General features: G+C 42.3%; 1 protein-coding gene and 1 long non-coding RNA gene across 3 annotated transcripts in view; one reads left to right on the top strand and one right to left on the bottom strand.

Moving 5' to 3' along the window:
• LOC138764104 (transcriptional regulator QRICH1-like) overlaps window positions 1-24,183 on the bottom strand; it is a 77,685-nt gene that overhangs the window by 14,582 nt on the left and 38,920 nt on the right. For both annotated transcript variants that reach the window (XM_069939490.1, XM_069939489.1), the window contains exons 4-6: window positions 17,833-18,004; window positions 8,640-8,794; window positions 4,955-5,069 (exon numbers count right to left, since the gene is read on the bottom strand). In XM_069939490.1, the coding sequence (XP_069795591.1) occupies window positions 4,955-5,069; window positions 8,640-8,794; window positions 17,833-18,004 (442 nt within the window). The remainder of the gene's footprint in view (window positions 1-4,954; window positions 5,070-8,639; window positions 8,795-17,832; window positions 18,005-24,183) is intronic.
• Window positions 1-24,183, top strand: part of LOC138764110 (uncharacterized) — an 86,000-nt gene that overhangs the window by 40,440 nt on the left and 21,377 nt on the right. The gene's annotated exons all lie outside the window — the stretch shown is intronic.

Below are 24,183 nucleotides of genomic sequence, written 5' to 3'. Positions count from 1 at the left end.
TCCCCCAGCTCTGCCTCTCCTCCTTTTCCCGGTCTCCTTTCACAAAAACATGATAAATGTCCCTTATCATATCCAATGAACACCTTCTGTTGGTCTGGATTCCTCCCCCAGTTTGGATCATTCTGCTTACTCCTCAAAGAAGGGCTCAGGCCCAAAATGACAATATATTTTTGCTTTTTGGAAACTGAAAAGGCCAGCAGAGTTCCTCCAGCATTTTGGCATGTTTTTAAATGGCAAAGAGTTGCCATTAGAGTTGCCAGGCACCCCTTGCAGTAAGAGAGAAGGAGTAGCAAAAGAGAGCCCTCTGTCTCCTTCATATTCTAGAAGTCTCTTCAATGCTATATTGTATCTGCTTCCACAACTACTCCTGTCAGCCTCTCCTTGGCAAGTGTTTAAAAAAAAAGTCCTACACACCTCCCTTAAAACATCCCCCCCCCCCCCCCAACCTTACGCATGCCTTCTTGTGCGTGAAGCCTTTACCTTGGGGGTAAAAGACCCTGACCATCCACCCTCAGCCTCTGACACTCCAGAGAGGGAAAAAAACAAGTCTGTCCTATTTCTCTCCACCTCTCATACCCTCTAAACCAGTCAACCACCTGGTAAACCTCTTCTGCATCCTTTCCAAAGTCTCCTTCCTGTAATGGAACAGCCAGAATTGCACACAGTATTCCAAGTACAGTCTAGCCAAAGATTTATGTAGCTGCAACATGACCTCCTTACTTTTATACTCAACACCCTGCCCAATGAATCAAGGCATACCACACACCTTATTTACCACCCTGTTGACTTATTTGGCCTCTTTTAATGAGCTATGCATCTGGACTTTCAGATCCCTCTGCACATCAATAATTAAAAAGCCCTACCATTAACTGTACACATTTCCTTTGCATTTGACCTCCTGAAGTGTCCCACCATACACTTGTCGTGATTAAACTGCATCTGCCATTTCTCTGCCCAAAACAATAACTGATCCTGTTGTACTCTTTGAAAGCCCTCGATGTGGTGTAGAACTCCACCAACCTTTGTATCATCTGCAAACTCACTAACCCACCCACCACAGTCATTCAAGTAATTTCTAACTATCATAAATATCAGGGATCCCAACATTGATCCCTGAGGAACACCACTGGTCACAGGCCTCCAACTTGAAGGGAAGGGAAGAAACGAAGGGAAGCAATAGTGATAGGGGAGTCATCGGTGAGGAGAACAAACAGGAGACTCTGGAAAGAATTGAGACTCTTGGATGCTATGTTGCCACCCAGGTGCCAGAGTCAGGGACGTCTCTGGCTAAGTCCATCAAATTCTTGAGAGGGTGAGCAGCCAGAGGTCATGGTCCACACTGGTACCAATAGCAGGTAGGAACAGGGATGAGGTCCTCAAGGGTGAACGTAGACAGTTGGAAAGGAAGCTAAAGATCGATATGTCTAAGGTGGTAATCCCTGGATTGCTGCCATGCACTTATGAAGGAAGGAATAGGAAGTTATGGCAAGTGATTGGTGCAGGGGTTCAGATTCATGGATCATTGGGATCGCCTCTGGAGAAGGTAGGACATAAAAAAAAAAGGACAGGTTGCACCTGAACTGGAGAGGGACTAATATCCATGCAGGCAGGTTGATAGAGCTGTTGGGAAGGTTTTAAACTAGCTGGGCAGGGGGATGGAAACCAGAATGTTTGGTCAGATGATGGAACAGTTGATGGAATGGTAGATGCTTGGTGTAGTGAGGCTGTGAGGAAGAACAGGCAGTGGACAGAACATAAATGCAGCAAGTTGGATAGTTGAAATGTGAGTACTTTAATATAGGGAGTATCAGGAATAGAACAGATGAACTCAGGGTGTTGGTCAATATGGGGAACCATGACATTATGGCCATTTCAGAGACTTGGTTGGTTGGGGCATGAATAATGCTGAACATGTTGGGTTTTCAATGTTTCAAAAAGGACGAGGGTGATTACTTATAATCTATGAGACAATTATGTCTTTGGGAAAATATGGTGCACATATTTATAAAATTTTGGTTTCAATGTTTAATAGGCTCTCTGAAGATCTAAAATCTTGGTTATCTCTGATAGATTTTACAATGTAATGTTTTATTTTCTTGGCATTCTCCAGTTTTTCTTTTTTGTAGGGGCTGGGAGGTGGAATTATAACACACACACACCACTTATAATTTTTCAATACAAATTCTGGAATTAAATGTAATGCAAATATTACTGTAGTTTAAAATTTATAAATAATTTTTTTTTAAAAAGGATGAGGGTAAAAGAAGTGGGGGAGTGGCATTGCTGATCAGGGACATTATCACAGCTGCAGGAAAGGGGTAAGTAATGTGGGTGGATGCCAGGAAAAGGAAGAAGTCAATAACCCTACTGGGTGGACATTACAGACCGCCAAGAGTAACAGAGACATTGAAGAGCAGATAGGGAGGCAGATTCTGGCAAGGTGGAAAACTAATGTTGAGGTGATGGGTGATTTTAACTTTCCTCATATCGATTGGCACCATCAGGAAAGAGGTAAAGGTGCCACAAGACTCGTGGCAAAACCAGGTTCAATAACAGCTGAGGTCTCTCCACTATTAGACATACAGCACTGTAACAGGCCAATTCAGCCCTACGAGTCTGTGACGCCCATTTTACATCCCATTAACTTACATCCAAGACTCATCAACAATAAACTCAATCTGTGACTCATTTAAGGACTCTTACTTTTGCACTATTGATTTTTTTTACCTCTTGTAGTTTGTTTACATGTGTATGTTATGTACAGTTTTTTTGTTCAATACCAATAAGGGATAATTCTGCCTGGCCCACAGGAAAAAGAATCTCAAGGTGGTATGTGATGTCAACTATGTTCTGACAAAATATCCAAAATCTGAGTGAAGGATTTGGATGGATTAGAATTTGTTAGGTGTCAAAAAAGTTTCCTGACACAATATGTATTGTAGATAGGCCATCAAGAGGAGGGGCTATATTTGATCTGGCATTGGGAAATGAAACAAGTTAGGTATAAGATCGACGACCTCAGTGGGCAAACGTTTTGGAGAAATTGATCTGAATTCTCTCTTTTACCATAATGCTGGAGAAGGACAAGTTTAACAATTTAGAAAAATGTTTAATTGGGGGAGGGAAGAAAAAAAATGATGCTATTAGGCAGGAGCTTGGAGGCATAAGTTGGGAGATGTATGGCAAAAATGAGGCAAATGTTCATTGAATATAGACATAGCACTCTACACAAGTATATTCTGTTGAGGCAGAGAAAGGATGGTAAGGCTAAAGAACCATGGTATATAAGGGACATACAAAATCTAGTAAAGAAATGAAAAGCTGACGAGAGGCTTAAAAAGATAGGAACTTAGAGCTCTAGAGAATTATTAAGATTGACAGGAAAGACCTTAAAAAAGAATTTAGGAGTGCAAGAAGTTACTTTGAGGAGGTTTCGTTGAGCAGGATTAAAGATTCTACAAGTATGTGAAGAACACGTCAAAATGTCAGAAGGGCTACAAAAGTTTTTTTTCTTGCCAAAATGTGAGTTCCAAAATGTCCAATTCTGGTATTCAGCCTGCTGCCCATGGTTACCATCCTGTAGGGTCATCTCCTCTCCTGCTTCTTATCAAACTAGGGGTTGTTCTCCCCATTTTCTATTGTCCTGCACCACAGTCTTCCATTTCCCCAGAGTCTGCAGCTGATGCAGACACAGGGAGAACGTACAAACTCCTTACAGACAGGATTGGATTTGAACCCAAGTCCAGATTGCTAACGCTGTAAAGGCGTTGCGCAAACTGCTATGCCAACTGTGTTTGGGACTGGCCCAGCAACTCCCCCCCCCCACCCCGCCCAACCCCCTGTGTTGCAGCATGTCAGAAACATTTTGGGATTTATTGAATAATCACTTATACAAATAATTTATCCCTCCCCTGGCAAAAAGTTTGGATTTATTGTTATATTTAGGTTCATGTTTGGTGCTGGCAGGCTCCCCACGGCATTGCAGCACTGTCTGAATCCACAGCGTTTCAGAAACCGCTGCCTAAACCTCTGGCGTTTCAGAAACTTCCTCCTCAGAGGAAACTGCTTCCCTTGGCAAAAATGGCCAGAAGGGCTGTCAGCGCACAGCCAGTGGGCTGTTGGTGACTCAAGGTGAGGAACCCACGCAGACTGTGGGCTGCAATTTTGTGCAACTTTACATCTGTTTTATTACATGACAATAAAACAAATCTTGAATTTCAGAAGCAAGTTACCAATTAACTGTGGAATCCATGCATCCACACCTTCTGAATCAGCTTATGAGGGACCTTATCAAATGCCTTTACTAAAGTCCACGTCAGCAACATCCACTGTTGAACCATCATGTTTTTAATGCAAGTACAGTAAAACCCATTATCCAGCATTCAAGCAACCAGCAAACAAAACAAAAAGGTGAAAGATAAAGTAGTTTAAAATTTGCATTCCTCGCCATTAGTTGTCAATCATGCAACACGCAAGCTCTAGCAAATGGAAAACTCACTTATTTGGCATATACCAATCCCCATAGGTGCTGGATACCAGGGGTTTTAGTGTATAAAAATTCCTAGGGATTTCTTTAATCCTGTTCATCAAGTCCTACTTGAGCTCTTTCCTGCAGGCTTTATATTCCTCCAGGTTCCTGACTGAGTGTAGCTTCCTGAACCTTACACCAAGTTCATGAACTCTTTCATCAACCAGGGCTCTTACCTTGCCATCCTGATGTTCCTTCACACTGGAACATGCCGGTCCTGGTCACTTGTAGATTTGCACGATAACATCTGCTCCCAATTAAGTCCCCATGGGCTCCTGTCTAATTCACATCAGAATTTGCCTTTCTGCCAATTAAGCACTTTTCTGCAAAGCTCAAGCTTATTAACCACAAGTTCATAACCATCTAGAAACTTCAAGAATAGGCTCTCCCACAAACTCTGTTCAGCAATTTAAAGCATTCACTTACCCAGAGAGCTGACCTGAGGTTGCCAGTCCTTTAATACTTCCTGTAGTCTTTCAGTGAACTTTGTATAGTATACATCTGAAAATATATCATCTACTCTGCCATTTTCAAACAGATACTGAAAAAAATGAAAAAAGGACATTTTCAGTTTCTCACGTTTCTTAACCAGTGAGCAAGCATTTAATCTCAAATTACATTACTGCAGATGCCAGAAATTTGAAAGAAATACAGAAAACTAATGGGAAGCCATTCACCAGAATCTATTCCTGTGCAAAGATGCTGACTGATCTATTTTTATTTCATATTTTCAGCATCCTGCAAGATTTTATATTAACTATTAAGTAAAATCCTGTTGCTTTTCAGGTTTTGAAGTGTAGTTAATAGCCTATGTCGTCATGTACAGTTTTTATATTAGTTTTTTTCCCTGATTCCATTCGTCCCATTTACAACCCATTATAAACAGTTCCATGAATATGGATTAATTTTGCTCCATTTGATAAAGATATACAAAATAATGAGGGGATAGGTAGCAAAGGAGAAACAGATAGTGAGCAGTGAGAGAGAATCCCACAAAATTATGACAGGTAGAGCTAGAGTACATAAAAGTAGGCATTTTCCAGAGTCTGAATCAGTCAAGAACTATAGGACTATGGGTTAAGGGTGAAATATGCAAGGGAACCTCTTCACTCAGACGGTGGTGAAAGTGTGGAATGAGCTGCCTGCCGAGGAGGTGGCTTTGATTTTTGACATTTAAGAAAAGATTGGATTGGTTAATGGATGGGTGGGGTATGGCAGACTACAATCCAGGTCAATGGGACTAGGTGGAAAAATAATTAATCAGAGTAGATGGGCTGGAGGGCCTGTTTCTGTGCTGTAGTGTTGTACTGTTAGAGTCAGAATTCTACAGCATGGATAGAAGCCCTTCAGTTGAACGTTCATGCCAACCAAGCTCGACCTATTTGCCCATGTTTGGCCCACATCCATCTGCAGCTTTTCTATCCAGGAATCTGCCTAATTGCCTTTGAAATATTTCAATTGTCCCCACTTCTAACACCACCTGGAAGCTCCTTTACATTTTTGACAGTTTATGACATTTTAAAATAAACTGACGGGGTTCAATAACAGACATAGGAAAGCTGTTGCTACCTGCAAATGAAACACAAGGAGCAACTGCTACCACAATCACAGAATACTGCAGTACCAAAGGAAGCCATTTGGCTACAAGCCCTGTGATAGGAGGCACATTAGTACACAAGGGAAAAAAAGATGAATCTGATGGGGAGATAGAAGGCAAATACAGAGAAACCTCTGGTAACTAGAATTCAAGCAACTGACAAAATAAAGGATAATAATTTTTTATAAATTAAAACAAATAAGAATAAAATGATAGGTTATAAATGCACATTTAAAATTGTAAAAACAAATGCTCTCTGAAGTAAAACATCTTTGGCAAAAATGGGAGCAAATATTCAGACAACACAGTGCCTTGGTCATGCTTTGCCTGTAGCAGCTGTTTGAATAAAGTTGTGCTTGAAATAAAATGGTGTCACCCAGGATGTTGGGTGACTCTCGTAAAGCGATTCTCTTAAAGTGTTTATCCCTGTTTAGTAAGAATCGCCCCAGTCTTGGGGCAAGGTGGTTAATTATCTATAATGTTATTGTTCATCTTTTGGGAGGCTCCATGGAGGGGGAGGAACCTGCAAATGTAGCGAAAGATAAATGTTTTCAAAAGAATATGACTGAAAATAAAGTAAAATGCTTTAAGGTTTATATATTCAAGCAAGTGAAGTTTGTTCAGTGTAAGTACAGTATTGTATTTTTGTCTTTTTAAGTGTTTACTTTTAATGCTAGTTTATTTATTATTATTAGATAAGGACTCAAGCAACTGGAAAATAAACTTATCTGGAATCCACTAATCCCTATAGGAGCTGGATTCTAGGGGCTTTACTGTACTATGGGAAGAGTCTTAGGCAGAGCTGCAGACATGAGCTGGACTGAAGGGTTGATTCTGTGCTGCATGGAACTCTGCCCCACTGATTTTTCAGCTGAGACAGGTCTTTTAATAAAGACATCAATTGTCCTGAACCTGGATAAAACGGGGGGGGGGGGGGGGGGGGGAAGCACTTTAGCTCTGCCAAAGTGTAGGAATTGCAGTAATATAGCCTTAATGCACCATCAGGAAAATTGAGAGCCTTCTGCCTGTCAGCAAAGGCTGTGGAAAAGGTAGACAACAAAAATAAATTTAAAAAATGTACAGCTTAATGCTTCAAGAGAAAATGAGTGGTGTAGTTTTAAACAGTGCATTAATGAACCCATTTTGTCCTCCTCAGCCATTCACTGGTCTGCTTAATATTTCGATTGCCATATGAAGAGATCTGTAAGATTCTGAGAGGCATGGATGAGGTGGACAGTTGTCACATTTTTCCTGGAGAAACAGTAGCAAATACCAGAGGACATCTGTTTAAGGAGAATGGAGATGTCAAAGATGTTTTTTTTAAATAAAGTTGAGTGGTGGATGCCTGGAATGCATTGCCGGGGGTGGTTGTGGGGGCTGTTACAATGGGGACATTAACACTCTTAGATAGGCACAAGGATGTATGGAAAGTAGAGGGTATGGGTGTACATTAGGGAAAAATTACATTGTTGTGGAATAGCTTTGCACAACATTGTGTGCCAAAGGGCCTGTACTGTCCTCTCATGTTCCAAGTTCTATTGTCTAACAATTTGCTGTTAATTAGGGAGGCATGGTTAGTACAATGATATTTCTCTGCCAGCAGAATGCAGCGCTGTCTAAGGAGTTTGTATGTTCTCCACACGACCTATGCGAGTTTTCTCCTGGTACTCTGATTTTCTCCCAACCTCAAAGTGTACTGGAGGTGTAGGTTAATAGGTGTATTTGGGCTGCACTGGCTTGTGGGCCCAAAGGGCCTGTTACCATGCAGTATCTCAATTTTTTAAAAAAATGTAAAGACTAAATTTAAAATTAAAAAAGATTGATGATCCAACATTTACAAAGATAACATTAATTCCATGAAATAAAAAGAGAAAACACCAGGAATGCTCAGCAAGTAGCTTCAGCAAAGAGAGAGAAATATTTAATGCTTTAGATCAAAAACCCTTCATGAGAACTGGATATATGAGAAAACAAGTTGCAGAGGAGGGGAGATGTTTGTGAAGAGAGCACAGCCTATGGGTGTCCAGGTAAAAAAAATCATTTTATATGCCTGAGTGATCAGAGGGGAAGAGAAACAGAGGAACAGTGGATGCAGAACACAGCAGGTGTTGGAGATCAGACACCACCTGCAGAGAGAGAAAAGGTGAATTAATGTGACAGGCAGACAAACACACATCAAATTGGTCAGTCCTAACCAACAGGAAAGACCATAATCCAAAATTGTTTAATTTAGCCGGGAAAAGCACTTCTTTTATTTCCACACTTTACAGAATTTCATTTATTACCTGGTAATTTCCTTTACTTCCCCCCTCCCCATTACCCAAAAATACTAGTTTTCCCAGTTTCCACTTTTGAAGGGTCACATTCTCCATTCTCTCTCCTCACTCGCTCCAGTACCTCTTGTTCCAGATTTTCTGCACCTGCATTTGACTGGTGACATGAAAACTGACTGCTTGTGGGCAAACACAGAGAGTTCTGGAGCTGACTAGGTTGAAAATTACCAGCTGACAGTACCTTTTGAATGCAGAGACATATATAGTAGAGCATGTCTGGATCATAGGCTTCGCCCTCTGGGTTACGGGCTTCCTTCAGCATGAGGCAGAGTCCATAATTTAGTTCTGCCACTGCTGATGACAGGAGGTTTTCTTGGAAGCGCAGAGGCTGACGACCTTAGCAAAAAGAAGTCACCATTACTGCAGGTGCATCGCACAATAAACTAAGGTGAAACCGTACAATGTTCTCAAACCAGCCTTATTCTACTGACCATCATAAGCCGGGTATGCTGGGAATGTTCAAACTCCATTTACAAGTACATTACACTATTCCTCTTCGGAAATAAAAATTTAACAAAAATGCACTGCCTTAAATAAAAGTTGGCAACAAGGAGGAGATTCTCTGGGAAGATGTCAGGACTTGTAGGCTTGAGCTATAGGGATGGTTGGATAGGCTGGAACTTTAGAGCGTATGCTCAGTTTTTTTCTAAAACACTCGTGTAAATTTAAGGTGAGGGGAGAGATTGAAGAGGAACCGGAGAGGAAACTTACACATTTCGTCCATATTTGGAAAGAGCTACTGGTGGAAACTATAGAAGTGGGTGTTCTAAAGACATTTGGATAAATATATGGACACAACATCGAACAGAACACAAAAAGGCCCTAAGCCAACGTGTCTGTGAAGACTATGTCCAAATCAAAGTAAAACTCTCGTTTGCACCTGTTAGATCTCCCTCCATCTCCTCATATTCACATGTGCATCTGGAAACTTCTCAAATGCTTCTACTGTATCAGCTTCTACCACTACGCCTGGCAGCTGGTTCCAGGCACCCACCACTCTCCATGTAAAATATTTACCCGCACATCTCCTTCAAATTTTCTCCCCCTCACCTTAAACGCCTGTCCTCTAGTGTGACATTTGTCCAGTTACTCTCCATAATTCATTCCTTCTAAACCAGGTATCGTCCTGATAAACCTCCACCTCTTTTCTGTAATGGGACAACCAGAATTGCCCAGTTTTCCAAGTGTGGCCTAACCATGCTTACTTTTATACTTAATGCTCCACCCATTGATGCCAACCATTACCACTTTCAATGTGTTATGTTCTAGGACACCCACATCCTTCTGCATATCAGTATTTTTTTTTTAAAAAACCCTGCTATTAATACACTCCCTATACTTTACATTCCAAAGTGCAGCACTTCACACTTGCCTATCTACTTTTTCATTCAAGTCACCCATGTGTGCCCACACACACAACCCTATATACACATAAATACACCACCGATTTCTAGCCTCAATAATACCCTTCCACCACCATCTGGTTTTTAATTTCATATCCAAACTAACAACTCACCATGGATCCTATGCATCTGCACCTTTTGAATCAGCGTACCATGATAGACATTATCAGACCATGATATAGGAGCAGAAGTAGACCATTTGGCCCATCGAGTCTGCTCTGTCATTCGTCATGAGCTGATCCATTCTCCGTCTTAGACTCATTTCCCTGCCTTCTCCTCTTATCCTTTGATACCCTGGCTATTCAGATACTCATCAATCCCTGCCTTAAATACACTCAACGACCCACCTTCACAGCTGCCCATGATAGCAAATTGCAGAGGTTCACCACTCTCTGGCATCTCCCCCACATCTCTGTTCTAAACGGGTGCCCGTCAATCCTGAAATTGTGCCCTCTTGACCTAACTCTCCTTCTGTGGGAAATAACGCCACATCTACTCTGTGAAGGCCTTTCAAATGAAATGCTTCTTTGAGGTCCTCCCTCATTCTTCTGAACTCCAAGGACCACAGTCCAAGAGCAATTAAACATTCCTCATATGCTAATTCCTTCATTCCAGGAATCATTCTTATGAATCTTCTCTAAGTCCTCTCCTAAAGTCCATGTAGACAATATCCACTGCCCTACCCCCATCAACCCCTTTGTTACCTCCTTTTTAAAAAAAAACAATGAAATTGATAAGATTTCCCTGGCATTGACTACCCCTAATCTGACCATGACTTTCGAAAGGTGTATAAATCCTATTGTTGAGTTTCTTTCCCAATAGCTTCCATGATGTGAGGCTTATTGGCCGGTAATTTCCTGGACAGATCCTTTTTGAAAAATACAACAAAGAACCAAAGGTACAAGCACTCTTTAGTCCTTCACGACCTTTTCTATCACGAGAAGATGCAATCTTTGACAAGGCCCCAGCAAACTCTTTACTTGCCTTTCAATAACCAGCGATATAATTCATCGAGCCCAGGGAATGCAACACCACCTTTTTTGATGTCAAAATGCCAGAATGCATGAGCATACTCCACAAAATGCTATCAGTGTTCATATCCTTCTCTGCAAAGTACTCATATGGTATCTCATCCACTTCCTCTGACTTCAAGCATAAATTCTCTTCTTTATTTTTGAGTGGTCCAATTCACTCCCAAATTATCCTCTTGCTTGTATTATAAATATAACATGCCTTGTGATTTTCTTTAACCCTTTAAGGACTTTTCATGACCCTTTTTTGGGTTTCATAATGCACTGCTCGAGCTCTTTCCTACAATCTTTACAAAGGATGGGTCTGGAAGGATATGCATCTAATGCTGGTAAATGGTCTAACCCAGAATGCTACTTGGTCAGCATTGACGAGTTTGGATGAAGGGCCTATTCTATGCTGTACCAGCTAAAATGAAAAGCATAGCAATTTGACAGAAACATCGCTCATCTAAATCAACTAGATATAAAATCCCCAAAGGGCTTTCAGCTGCAGACATGCATAATATTCTCCATTTAATTATTTCAGATGAAGAAACCATGGTATTCTTGAAAAGTATGACTGCTCAGGCTAGGATTCATCGCAAGACACAGAAATTGAGCTGAAATTGGCAACATAGTTTGATACTGACCTTGTGTATTCCCAAGCAAAACCCAACATGAAGCAGGTAAAATAAGATGCAAACAGTTCAATGGAAGCACCTTGAAGTTTCCACCACTTAGAAGGTCAAATTAATCTAGGATTGCACTGGTGCACACCTGGTAAATTTGGCAGCAAGCCACCACAGGCCCACGCACAGTGAATATTTATTTTGTTCAAAAGCTAACACCTTGATTTCTGGAGGTTTATTCTTCTATTTGATTATTCCTTTCCTTGAGGAAATATTTTCAATACAGAATTCTGCAATAATTGCATTACCTACAGTTATCGAAATACATGAGTGAATCAAATATCACACTAAGCCCCATGACATCCTGGGTCATCAAAGTCACCTCTGCAAATTGGAGGTATACAAAATACAAGAGACAGATCAGGTAGGGAAATTAATCCACCACCAGGAGTGCCCAAAACAAGAAAGTACATGTTTGGAGAGACAGGAATAAAATTTTTTATCACTCAGACAATGGTTGGAATTTAGAACACAGATTGTGACAGGTACATTCACAGCATTAAGCGTCAAGGCATAAAAAGCTGTGGTTCAAGAGTTGGGAAATTAGATTAGTATAGAGCATTGGTTCTCAACCTTTTTCTTTCCACTCATATACCACTTTAAGTAATCACTATGCCATCAGTGCTCAGTGATTAGTAAGGGATTGTTTAAGGTGGGATGTGAGTGGGAAGGGAAGGTTGAGAATCACTGCTCTAGACCCAATTGTTACTTAAGTATTTTGCTTGAGAAAAATGGTCATTGGCCCATTTCCTTTGGAGTTATGAAACCATTCATATAACAAGTCAATTAGGTATGATTAAAACAGTAGTTTTCAAACTTTTTCTTTCCACCCACATACCACCTTAAGCACCAATGGCATAGGGAATACTTAAAGTGGTATGTGAGCAGAAAATAAAAGGTTGAGAACCACTGGTATGGAGGGAACTTTAATTTTTTTTAAATTTAGAGATACAGCATACTAACAGGCCCTCCCAGCCCAACAGCCTGTACCGCTGGGCACCGGCTGTGAGGCCGTGACAAATCCCTGATAAGTTCCCAGCCTTTGTTGTAGGTGTCTTTAATGTTGTACGTAATTGTGGTCTGTCAAATGTGGGGCGGTGGGGGTGGAGATGGCTCAGACTCAACAGCGAATCTTGTATAAAATGGATAACTATAATTTGTGACTGATTACTGTAAATTGTTTGAGTTTGAATATTTATAAAATATTTAAAGAAGAGCCTGTTCCACCCAAATATTCTAATTAACCTACAATCCCTGTATGTTCTTGTGGGAGTAAAACTGAGTATCCAGAGAAAATCCACATTGTCATAGGGAGAACGCACAAACTCCTTCAAGACATGGCAGGATTTGAATTTGGATCGTCAGCACCGTAATAGTGTGGCGCTATCCACCGCGCTAACCATGCCAGCCAGCTTGGTTAGTGTGGACAAGGGCCTTTTTCAGTGAGATTTTATTCCATGACAATCCTAAATTGGGACAAGGCCGATTTTGACACAATTAGGCAGGAGATCGCAACAGTAGAATGGACTGGAATGTTAGAGGGGAAAAGCATGACTGAAAAATGTGATACAGAAGGCCCAAGACAAACATACCCTCAGTAGGGTAAAAGGCAGGAATAGCAAGGTAAAGGAATCCTGGTTAACAAGAGATGTAGAGACACACATCAGAAAGAAAAAGGAGAAACGCAGCAGATACAAGCAGACAGGTTTGAGGGCCTTGGGGGGTAGGAATATAGAAGCTCTGTGAAAACAGAAATAAGGAGGACTAAAAAAGGTTTTGAGGTGACTTTGGCAGACAGTGCAAGAGAGAATCCCAAATATTTTTAAGTATATCAAGAACAAAACAGCCAAAGGAAGAGAATAGATTCTCTTAAGGATCAGGAAGGGTAACTATGTGTAGAGCCAGAGGTGATGGGGAAAAATCTTAAACGAATATTCTGTGACTATGTTTACTGTGGAGCAAGAAAAGCAGAAGTGAGTGGAGAGTGAATGGCCCATTGAGGGAGCTAATGGTGGTTTTAGTTGAAATGCCGTGACCACAGGTCTGTGCCCAAGATGGCGGCGCCTATCAATTAGCAGCAGCTACAAGAGGCTGCAGACTCTGGGGAAGCGGAGGCCTGGAGGAGGCCACCAGAGGACAGGAAGATCACGCACCATCTGAGAGGGAGAAATGGAGGAGACAACCCACAGGGACGGTGACCATGGCGGCGAATCAGTGAGGAGGCTCTGTGGCTGAGGGACCAGTGCATGTGGCAGGCTGCTGGTGACTCGAGGTGGAATTCATGGAAGCTGTGGGCTGCTGGAGACTGCTGTCGGGAGACTCGCGCTGGGCTGTGGGCTGCTGGAGACTGCTGTCGGGAGATTCGCACTGGGCTGTGGGCTGCTGGAGACTGCTGTCGGGAGACTCGCGCTGGGCTGTGGACTGCTGGAGACTGGCTCGAACTGGCTGAGGGGTTAAAAGGCGCTTAGAATCTGTCTTGGAACAGGCAAAAAGATTTTTTATGTAAAATGACACTGTTTTATTACTATGTCAACATTTGAATCTTGAATTTTTAAACTTAAGATGCCTAGGACGTGTCTAACTAGTGAAGAGGAGTTAGCAATCTTACATTATATCAAAATTGTAAAATCTCCAGGTCCAGACCAAGTGCATCCCAGAACATTGTAGGAAGCAGGAAAGAAATTGTTGGAGCCTCAACATACATTTTTAGGTCATGACTGAGGACAGGAGATGTTCCAGAGGATGACAAATTTGATACTGTTATATAAAAAAGGGCTGCAAGGGTAATCCTATTAGCCTGACTTCAATGGTAGGGAAACTGCCGGGGAGGATTCTGGGAGACAGACTCTGTCAATATTTGGAAGGCCAGGAAAAAGCTCGAGAGCCAGCATGGATTGTGCATGGAAAATTGTCTCATGAATGACTGAATTTTTTTGAAGATGTGACAAAGAGGGCAGACGAGGGCAAGGCAGTCGATGGTATATGAACTGAAACAAAAATTTGCAGATGCCGTGATTGTAGTAAAAACTCAAAATGCTGGAGGTACTCAACAGGTCTTGCAGCAACCATACAAGGTAAAGATATATTTACCGACATTCCTGGCCTGAGCGTTTTTTTCAAGGGCTCAGGCCTGAACAAGTTTTACCTCCTAAGGATGCTGCAAGACCATAGAACATGACAGCACAGTAAAACAGGCCATTTGGCCTTTCTGGTCTGTGCTAAACCATTATTCTGCCTAGTCCCTCTGGCCTGCACCCAGTCCATGGCCCTCCATACCCCTGCCAGCTATATACCTGTCCATATTTTTCTTAAATGTTCAAATTGAACAGTCATTAACCACTTCAGCTGGCAGCTCATTCTACACTCCCATCAGTTTCTATGTGAAGAAGGTTCCCCTAAAATGGCACTGTATATATTTGAAAAGGAAAAAGTATGTATCATGGTTAATGTGGTTTATGGTGTGAAAAATAAAAAAATTTAAAAAAAAAAGAAGGTCCCCCTAAATGATCCCCCTAAACTTTTCCCCTTTCAGCCTTAACCCATGTTCTCTGGTTTGTATCTCACCTAACCTGAATGGGAAAAAACCTACTTGTATTTATTGTCTATACCCTTTAATTTTGTATTCCTCTATCAAATCTCCCCTCATTCTTCTACGCTCTAGGGAATAATGCGGTAACCTGTTTAACCTTTTCCTCTAACTCAGTTCCTGAAGTCCAAATATCCTAGTAAACCTTCTCCACACTCTTTCAATCTTATTGACATCTTTCCGGTAATTAGGTGACTAAAACTGCATACAATACTCCAAATTTGGTCTCACTTGTGTCTTAACAGCTTTACTATAATATCCCAACTCGTATACTCAATAGTTTGATTTATGAAGCTAAATACTCCGAAAGCAATCTTCACAACACTATCTTCCTGTGACACCACTTTCAGGGAATTGTGTATCTGTATTCCCAGATCCCTCTGTTCTACTATAATCCTCAGTGCCCTACCATTTACCACATTCAACCTGGTTTTGTCCTTCCAAAACACACCTCACACTTGTCTGCATAAACTCCCATCTGCCATTTTCCAAGCTGCCCAAGAAAGCTTCGGTAACCTTCGTCGTTGTCCACAATGCCTCCAATCTGTGTCATTTGCAAAATGGCTGATCAATTTACCACATTATCACCCATGTCATTGATATAGATGACAAACAACAATGGTCCCATCACCAACCCCTGAGACACGTCACTAGTACCTGCTGAGTTCCTCCAGCATTGCTGAGTTAATGCTATTTGTACGGATTTTAGTAAAACACTTGATAAAGTCCCTCATTATAGTTTGGTATGGTTGGTTTTTCAGACTGGAGGACAATAACCATCAGGATGCCTCAGGGTTCAGTACCAAGACTGCTGCTTTTTGTGATATACACAAGCAATTTAAGGCCTTTTCAAATAGGGCGAAAGTCCAAAAGCAAAGGCTTTTCACCAAAACACATAACCACGTACCTCTCTGAATGTGTAGAGGCCGTTTCTGAGCCACATAATCCAACCCCTCTCGGAGAGGGATAATCAGCTGTGCTGCGCTCCCCCGATCAATCTGAATGTACAGCTGTGCTAAGTGGCTGTTTAGGGGCGGGCTGATGATGCCGTCAGCCCATGGCCCATCTCCCCACTCACCCCTCTCCAAGTCGGGGCGGCGGGGCAGTAGGCGCCCTTGGAGCAGTGGGAGCCGGCCAGTGCGGGCTGTGACAGCCTCACCAGGTCACTTCGGCTTTCAGGGCCGCTCTGTGCGGCTCAAAACGCAGCAGAGCAATGCTGTCTTCCCTACCCATAATTCCCCATGCAGTTGGAACTGCTCTGGGAAACACAGAGCAGTTCCAGCTGCCTGGGGGATTATGGGTAGGGAAGACCGCCATTGCTCTGCCGCATTTTAATGATGGTGGCGCTACAGCACCAGTCACCCCACCTCCGTCGGATCCAGAGGGCGCTATGAGGCACCTCTGGATATGAATGGGACACTTTCAGGGCTGTTGTCTGAAAGGCAAGTTCTTAGTTTTCCATTCACTCCTGTAGCTGGCCTCAAGGTGGAGGCCTGACAACAAATGGCCTTTAGCCAATGTTTGTGGCAATGTCAGTAAGTTTGATGATGACACAAAAATATTTGCTATGTTGGACAGTGAAGAAGGTTACCTGGATTTGCAAAGGGTTCTAAATCAGGTGGGAAACTGGGCTAAGCAATGCAGATCAACTCGGCAAAGTGCAAGGTGCTACATTTGGGTAAATTAAACAAGGACAGGGTTCAAGTATTATTATCGTACAATTGTATCAGAACAACTGGACAAAACAGTGTTCTTTAGTATAAAAAAATGTAAATGCATATACAGATATAACACACATTTACAAGAGATTTCTATGCAATACATACACAAATTAAATATTGTTAAATAAATAGTAGAGTCAAAGGGATTATACGAGTAGATCATCAGTCATTCATCAGTCTCACTGCCCATGGAAGAAATTGTTTTTCAGCCTGGAGATTCTGCTCTGATACTTCTGTATCTCTTTCTTGACAGGAGTAGATGGAAGATGCTGTGTGCAGGGTGGAAGGGGTCCTTAATGATTTTAAGAGCCCTCTTCAGACAACGATTCTGGTAGATCACACTGAATTAGGGGGTGTGGGGGGAGGGGAGAGGGGAAAGACCCCAATTATCCTCTCTGCTGCACTTATGGTCCTGTGGATTGATCTCTGATCCAATGCTCAACAGCAAATGTACCAAATTGCGATGCAGCTGGCCAGGACATTCTCAATAAGAGAATGTCCTGTAGAAGGCTGACATGATGGTGGACGATAGCCTCGCCCTCCTCAAAGTGGTCACTGTTGTACCTTCCTGACAAGTGATGAAACATTCTGTGACCATGATAGTTCACTACTTAAGTGGGCTCCAAGGAACCTGGTACTCTCTACTCCCTCCACAACAGAGTTATTGATGTGTCAGCATATTCTCTTAACAGCAGTGCCCTAAAGTTTATGGAGTAGATGAATCTTGGCGTGTACATGCATTGTTCTTTGAAAATGGCAACACAAGTAAACTGCCACGTGGTGATCTGATAGATACAGTGCTGCACAGCTAACCCTACTGCAACATGCAGCTACATCCCAAGTCAAATGATCCAAACTGTTAACTTTCCCCAAATTCTGGAATTGAAGTAAAATTTCAGAGCCAAGACATTTCGTGACTGAGCAACAAGGTTTAAGCAGGTTATTCCAGCAGTAATAGTACTTACGACCAATGGGAGCTGGCCTGTTCTCAGAGTCCTTGTCAAACTCAGCATTCTTGGTCTCTGCCCAACTTTTCCAAACACTGAGCCCTTCCTCTGGTTTCAGAGTGTTTGGCAAAAGCATTTCTGAAGCTGTCGGAGGCGGAGGTTCCACTTCAGCCACCTGCACAGTTTGGCCCTAGCGACCAACAAAAATACAGTACATTTTTCAGGACAGTGAAAATGTTTTTGCACAGTGAACCACAATACAAAAAGAAAAGCCTAAAACAGCTGCTAGCAATCAAAGAAATACTGCAGTCTGGTATCTCCTTAGAACTTCACAATTAAAAATAGATTTTGATGTGAACTTATTTTGCAGAGGTGGTCATAACCTAGGAGTTAACAGGTAGCTTACTGACATAAACAAGCATTCGGTTTGGCAAAAGGTCTTAATTACAAGTTGGAGCGAGGAAATTATGCCTTTTTGTAAACTCCCCCATAATCAGTTTGTCTACTTATTTCCCTGAAGTTCTGAAATTAAACTCCAGCTTCATCTCAAATCATCTCCAAATGAGGTGGCAAGGTCATTTCTACAGGAGATGGACAGAAAGGAATGAGCTATGGATTCATCAATTGTGGGTGAGACATATCACAGCCTGGTTGGCAATTCGACTGCCTAGGAACACAGAAGATAACAAGCATAGCCAGGTCTATCGCAGGCTCTACCCTCCTGACTACTATGCAAGGCACTGTCTCGAGAATGTAGCCAATATCATAAAGGACTCACTTCACCCTGGTCACAATCTCTTATTATTTCTTCCTTCAGGTGCCTGAAGCCCAGCACCTCCAGCTTCAAGAATATTTTCTTTCCAACAACTATCAGTCTTTAATCTTCCTGTCATGCGCTAACAAGACAACTCAGACATCAAAAAATAACTATTTGCACTATTTTAAAAAAAAATCACTTTTCACACTAGGATTACTGTGAACTTTGGGAATTCTTTAACTCTTAATTTAATTCAATTAGTTCACTAGTATAGTTTTTCTTTACTAGTATTTATTTGGCTGCAGCAAATAAGAATTTCTGCGCATATGTACATTGAACAATGTGAATGACCATGAACTCATCAGGGAGTGTTTCTTTCCTGTTATCAGACTCTGAAATGATTCTCATTGGACTGTTTACTGCACTTTTCTTTAAACCTTGCACATGTTCCAGTAACCCTTTACCCTTTGACTTACTATAACACTCGACGAACTGCTATATTAAGTATGCCTGGATAGAAAGCAAAACAAAGCTTTTCACACGACAATAAACAATTCAATTGGTGTGCTGTGTTATATCCCAATCACATTTTTGGAGGAATGCAAAGGTCCTAGAGAGAACACTGAAATGGTTAAATGGAAAGGTTGCAGGGTGAGATTTAAGCTGCAAGTGAAACTGGGATTGAGGCAACAGAGCAAAGCTTGAGAAATTGGCCAGGGTATATACAATGTTATAAGAGGTTTAGAGCAGCCATTATCAATGGGAGCCTCCTTGAAAGGGGAGGGTGGGGGGGGAGAGGTTACAGGACATTTAAAAGGAAGGAGGGAAAGTGGACAGAAATAAAAAAAACATTATGTAGTTGGTAGAGTGAAGTACAGAAGGAACCTCTAAACTTGACTGCTTCACAGGGAAGGGGCCAATAAAAAGAGTAGATTCCTAAAGGGGCCATAGGTTAAGGATGGCTAGTTCAGAGGGTAGGTGGTGGGAAACTGTTCCATATCATATATCATATCCATATCACCATATACAGCACAGAACAGGCCAGTTTGGCCCTACTAGTCCATGCCAGAACAAATCCCCACCCTCCTAGTCCCACTGACCAGCACCTGGTCCATACCCCTCCAATCCTCTCCCCTCCTAATTATCCAGTCTTTCCTTAAATGTAAATAACATCCCTGCTTCAACCACCTCTGCCGGAAGCTTACTCCACATCCCAACCACCCTTGACGTGAAGCAATTTCCCCTCATGTTCCCCTTATAATTTTCCCCCTGCAATCTCAAACCATGGCCTCTGGTTTGAATATCCCCCACTCTTAATTAAAAAAGCCTATCCACGTTTACTCTCTCTGTCCCTTTTAAAATCTTGAACACCTCCATCAAATCCCCCCTCAATCTTCTATGCTCCAGAGAAAAAAAGCCCCAGGCTGCTCAATCTTTCTCTGTCACTCAAACCCTGACATCCTGTCAACATTCTCGTGAACCTTCTCAGCACTCTCTCGATTTTGTTCCAATTTGAGGATATTTTAAAGAAAACATGTTTGAAGTTTTGGGCAAGATACAAAGGGGAAATGTCAATAAATGTTTCTTAACTTAAACAATGAATTCAATGTCTGAGGAATGAGGAAATCATCTGTACCTCTGAAAGCAATCAAAGAATCATCTGGGAGCACTATGGGAAGAGAGGGGAAATTGGCTGAAGATTGCTCAACAAGGAACCAGAAGACTTACTGGCTCCAATGGTCTCAATCTCTGCCTAACAGTTCTATTGTTAAATAACATAACACTACAGCACTGTACAGGCCCTTCGGCCCTCGATGTTGTGCCAAACCATATAATCCTTTTTTTTAAAAAAAAGGACTGAACCCTCCCCATCCCATAATCCTCTATTCTTCTTTCATCCATGTGGCAGTCTAAGAGTCTTTTGAATACCCTTAACGTTTCAACCTCCACCCACCATCCCTGGCAAGACATTGCAGGCTCTACAACTCTGTTTAAAAAAAGCCCTTGTGTCTCCCCTAAACTTCCTTCCCTCCATTTTGTAAATATATCCTCCAGTGTTTGCCATTTCTGTCCTGAGAAAAAGGTACTGGCTGCCACCCCATGTCTCTCATAATCTTGTAGACCTCTATTAAGTCTCCTCTCATTCCAAAGAGAAAAGTCCCTGCTCTACTAACCTTGCCTCATTAGACTTATTTTCCAATCCAGGCAACATCCTGGTAAATCTCCTCTGAACCGTCTCCATAGTTCTTATGAGGTGGCCAGAACTAAACACAATATTCTAAATGTGGTCTCATCAGAGATTTGCAGATTTGCCACATGACCTCAACCCCCCTATTAATGAAGCCCAACATCCCATAGCCGCCTTAAGTATCCTATCCACTTGTGTGGTGACTTTGAGGAATATATGAATTTGGACCCAAGGTCCCTCTGTTCATCTACTCTTTTAGGTCACCCACCATTAACCCTGTACTTAGCCTTCTGGTTCGACTTTCCAAAATGCATCACCTCACACTTATCTGGATTAAACTCCACCTGCAACTTTTCTGCCCAAATCTGCATCCTGTGTATATCTTTTTATAACCTATGACAACCTTCAATTCCATTGACAACTCCTCCAACCTTCGTATCATCTGCAAACTTACTAACCAATCCTTCCTCCTCTTCAGCTAGGTAATTTATGAAAATCACAGGAGTGGGGGTCCAGAACAGATCCCTGGAGAACTCCACTAGTCACCGACCTGTAGGCAGAATACTTTTCTTCCACTACTACTCTCGGCTTTCTAAATGCAAGCCAATATTTTATTTACACAGCCAAGATTTCATGGATCCCATGCCTCATTATTTTCTGAATGAATTTCTCACGGAGGACATTGTCAAATGCCTTACTAAATCCTTAGAGAGCACATCTACCGCCCTCCTCTCATCAATTTCTTCTGTTACCTCCTCAAAAACTCCAACTAGGCACAATCTTCCCTTCACATAGCCTTGAGTAGACTGTACCTCCAAATGCTCACAGATTCTATCCTTAAGAATCCTCTCCAATAGTTTGCAAACAGCTCCAATCCTTCAGCACATCACCTGTGGCCAAAGAGAACTCAAAGACCATAGCCACTGGCCCAGGTATCTCTTCATTCACTTCCCAGAGCAACCTAGGGTATATCACATCCACCCCCAGGTACTTATCAATCTTAATGTCTTTAAGAAGATCCAACGCTTCCTCTTCCTGACCAAGGTCCTTATCTCTTGTGAACATTGAAGTATTCATTTAGGACCTGTCCAATCTCCTCCGCCTCCAGGCACATGCTGCCTCCTTTATCCTTTAGTGACCTCATCTTCATTCTCATCATCCTTCTGTTCTTCACATATGCATCTAAAACCTTGGAGTTCTCATTAATCTTACATGCCAAGGCCTTCTCATGCCTCTGAGTTCTCATAAGTCCTTACTTCTCCTTCCTGGCTGTCATATACTTCTATTGAGCCTTTCCTGTTTCCTAAATCTAATGCACGCTTCCTTCTTCCTCTTGACAAGCTGCCTCACCTGATTCATCAATCACAGTTCCCTTTTCCTACCATCTTTTCTCTGCCCCTGTAGAACGAACCCATCCTGAACCCAGCACAAGTGGTCCCTAAAATTCCTCCACGTTAGTTCTGTACTTTCACCCTTGAACACCCGTTTCCAATTTACTCTCACTTCATAATTAGCCCTTCCCCAATTAAACACTTTCCCATGTTATCTGCTTTTATCCTTAGCCATAGCTATGCCAAAGCTCAGGGAGTGGAGGTCACTCTCACCAAAATGCTCCCCCACCGAGAGGTCCACCACCTGACCAGGTTCATCACCCAGAATTAGATCCAGTATGGCTTCTCCTCTTGTGTCAGGAATCCTTCTTGAAAACACCTGACAAATTCAGCCCTTTCTATCCCTCTTGCAGTCAGGAACAGCCAGTCAATCTGAGGGAAGTTGAAGTCTCATTTAACAATTACCCTGCATTTCCTGCACCATTCCAAAATCTGCCTGCTTATCTGCTCCTCAGTGTCCCGAAGGATATTTAAGGCCTAACCCTAACCTAGTACATTGATTGCTCCCTTCCTATTTCTGACTTCCACCCACACAGTCTAAATAGACACTGCCTCTGCAGTGTCTGCTCTTTCTATAGCCGTGATACTATCCTTGACTAGTAATGCTACTCCCAACCCCTCCCTTACCTCCCATCCTATTCTTTTTTTAACACCTCTGTACCTGCATCAGCCAATCCTGCTCTTCCTCCAGCCAAGTTTCAGAAATGGCCACAACATTGTAGTTCTAAGTTCATTTCCTTTATTCTTAATACTCCTAGTACTGAAAAAGACACATTCCAAGCCCTCTAATTGGCCACATTTATGTTTCGTCCCCTGTCTCACCTTCCTCACAAACTCAGAACTCATAGAATCATGCTTTTGACCTTCTGCCCTTTTTGCTGCACTCATGTTCTGGTTCTTATCCCCTTGCCAAAATTGTTTAAACCCTCCCCAACATCTCTGGCAAACATGCCCGACGGGATCTTAGTCCCTTTCCAGTGGAGGTGCAGCTCATCCTTTTTTGTACAGGTCAGACTTTCCCCAGAAGAGATCCCAATGATCCACAAATCTTAATCCCTGCCCTTGTACCAATTCTGGGGAGACACATTCACCTGCCACAACTTCCTACTCCTACCCTCCCTAGCGCATGGCACAGGCAGCAAACCCAAGATTACCACCCTTGAAGTCCTGCTTTTTAACTTCTTTCCTAACTCCCTATATTCCCTCTTCAGGACCTCATCATACGACATTGGCCCCCATGTCATATGGTTGCTTACCCTCTCCCTCCAGAATGCTGTGAACTCTATCAGAGATGTCCCTGACCCTGGCACCTGGGATGCAATGTACCATCTGGAAGCTTTGATCTCATTCACAGAACCTCCCATCTTTTCACCTAACCAATGAAGCCCCAACCACCATAGCTCTTCCAATCTACCTCCTTCCCTTCTGAACCAAGGGGCCAGACTCTTTGCCAGAGATGTGACCACTATGACTTTTACCTGGTAGTTTGTCCCACCCAACAGTATCCAAAACACCATGCTTATTGTTGAGGGGAACTGTGCCCACTGGGGTGTTCTGCATTCTCTGCCTATTCCCTTTCCCTCTCCTCATAGTTACCCAGCTACCTATCTCCTGTCTTTTGGGGGTGACTGTCACCACGAAGCTCCTGTCTATCACTGCTTTTGCCTCCTGAATAATCTTCAGTTCATTCAGCTCCAGTTAAGAATTAACAACATTAGAAGGCTGAAATAAACTAAGATTAAAAGTGCTCAGAGGTTGGTAAAGTTAGCAACTAATATCTGAAATGGTATAGTTCTTGCTTAAATCTTAAGGAAAAACTTCATCCTACTGTCAATCCCTCCAAAGCTAACCATTCTATCTATGCTCAGTGCACTGTACTTGACCAGAGCTGTTAGCCAGATGGAGGCTGACTGGCAATTTCCCTCCACAGGTACTGCCAACCCTGCCAAGTTTCTCCTGCACATATTCCAATATCTAGTGTCCCGGTCATCTGTGCTGTCACAAGATACCGGAGCAGAAGTAGGCCCATCGAG

Source organism: Narcine bancroftii, chromosome 5 (genome assembly GCF_036971445.1).
Source record: "Narcine bancroftii isolate sNarBan1 chromosome 5, sNarBan1.hap1, whole genome shotgun sequence".
In the NCBI taxonomy this organism is placed as follows: Eukaryota; Metazoa; Chordata; class Chondrichthyes; order Torpediniformes; family Narcinidae; genus Narcine; species Narcine bancroftii.
This window is presented reverse-complemented; position numbering and strand designations above follow the sequence as displayed.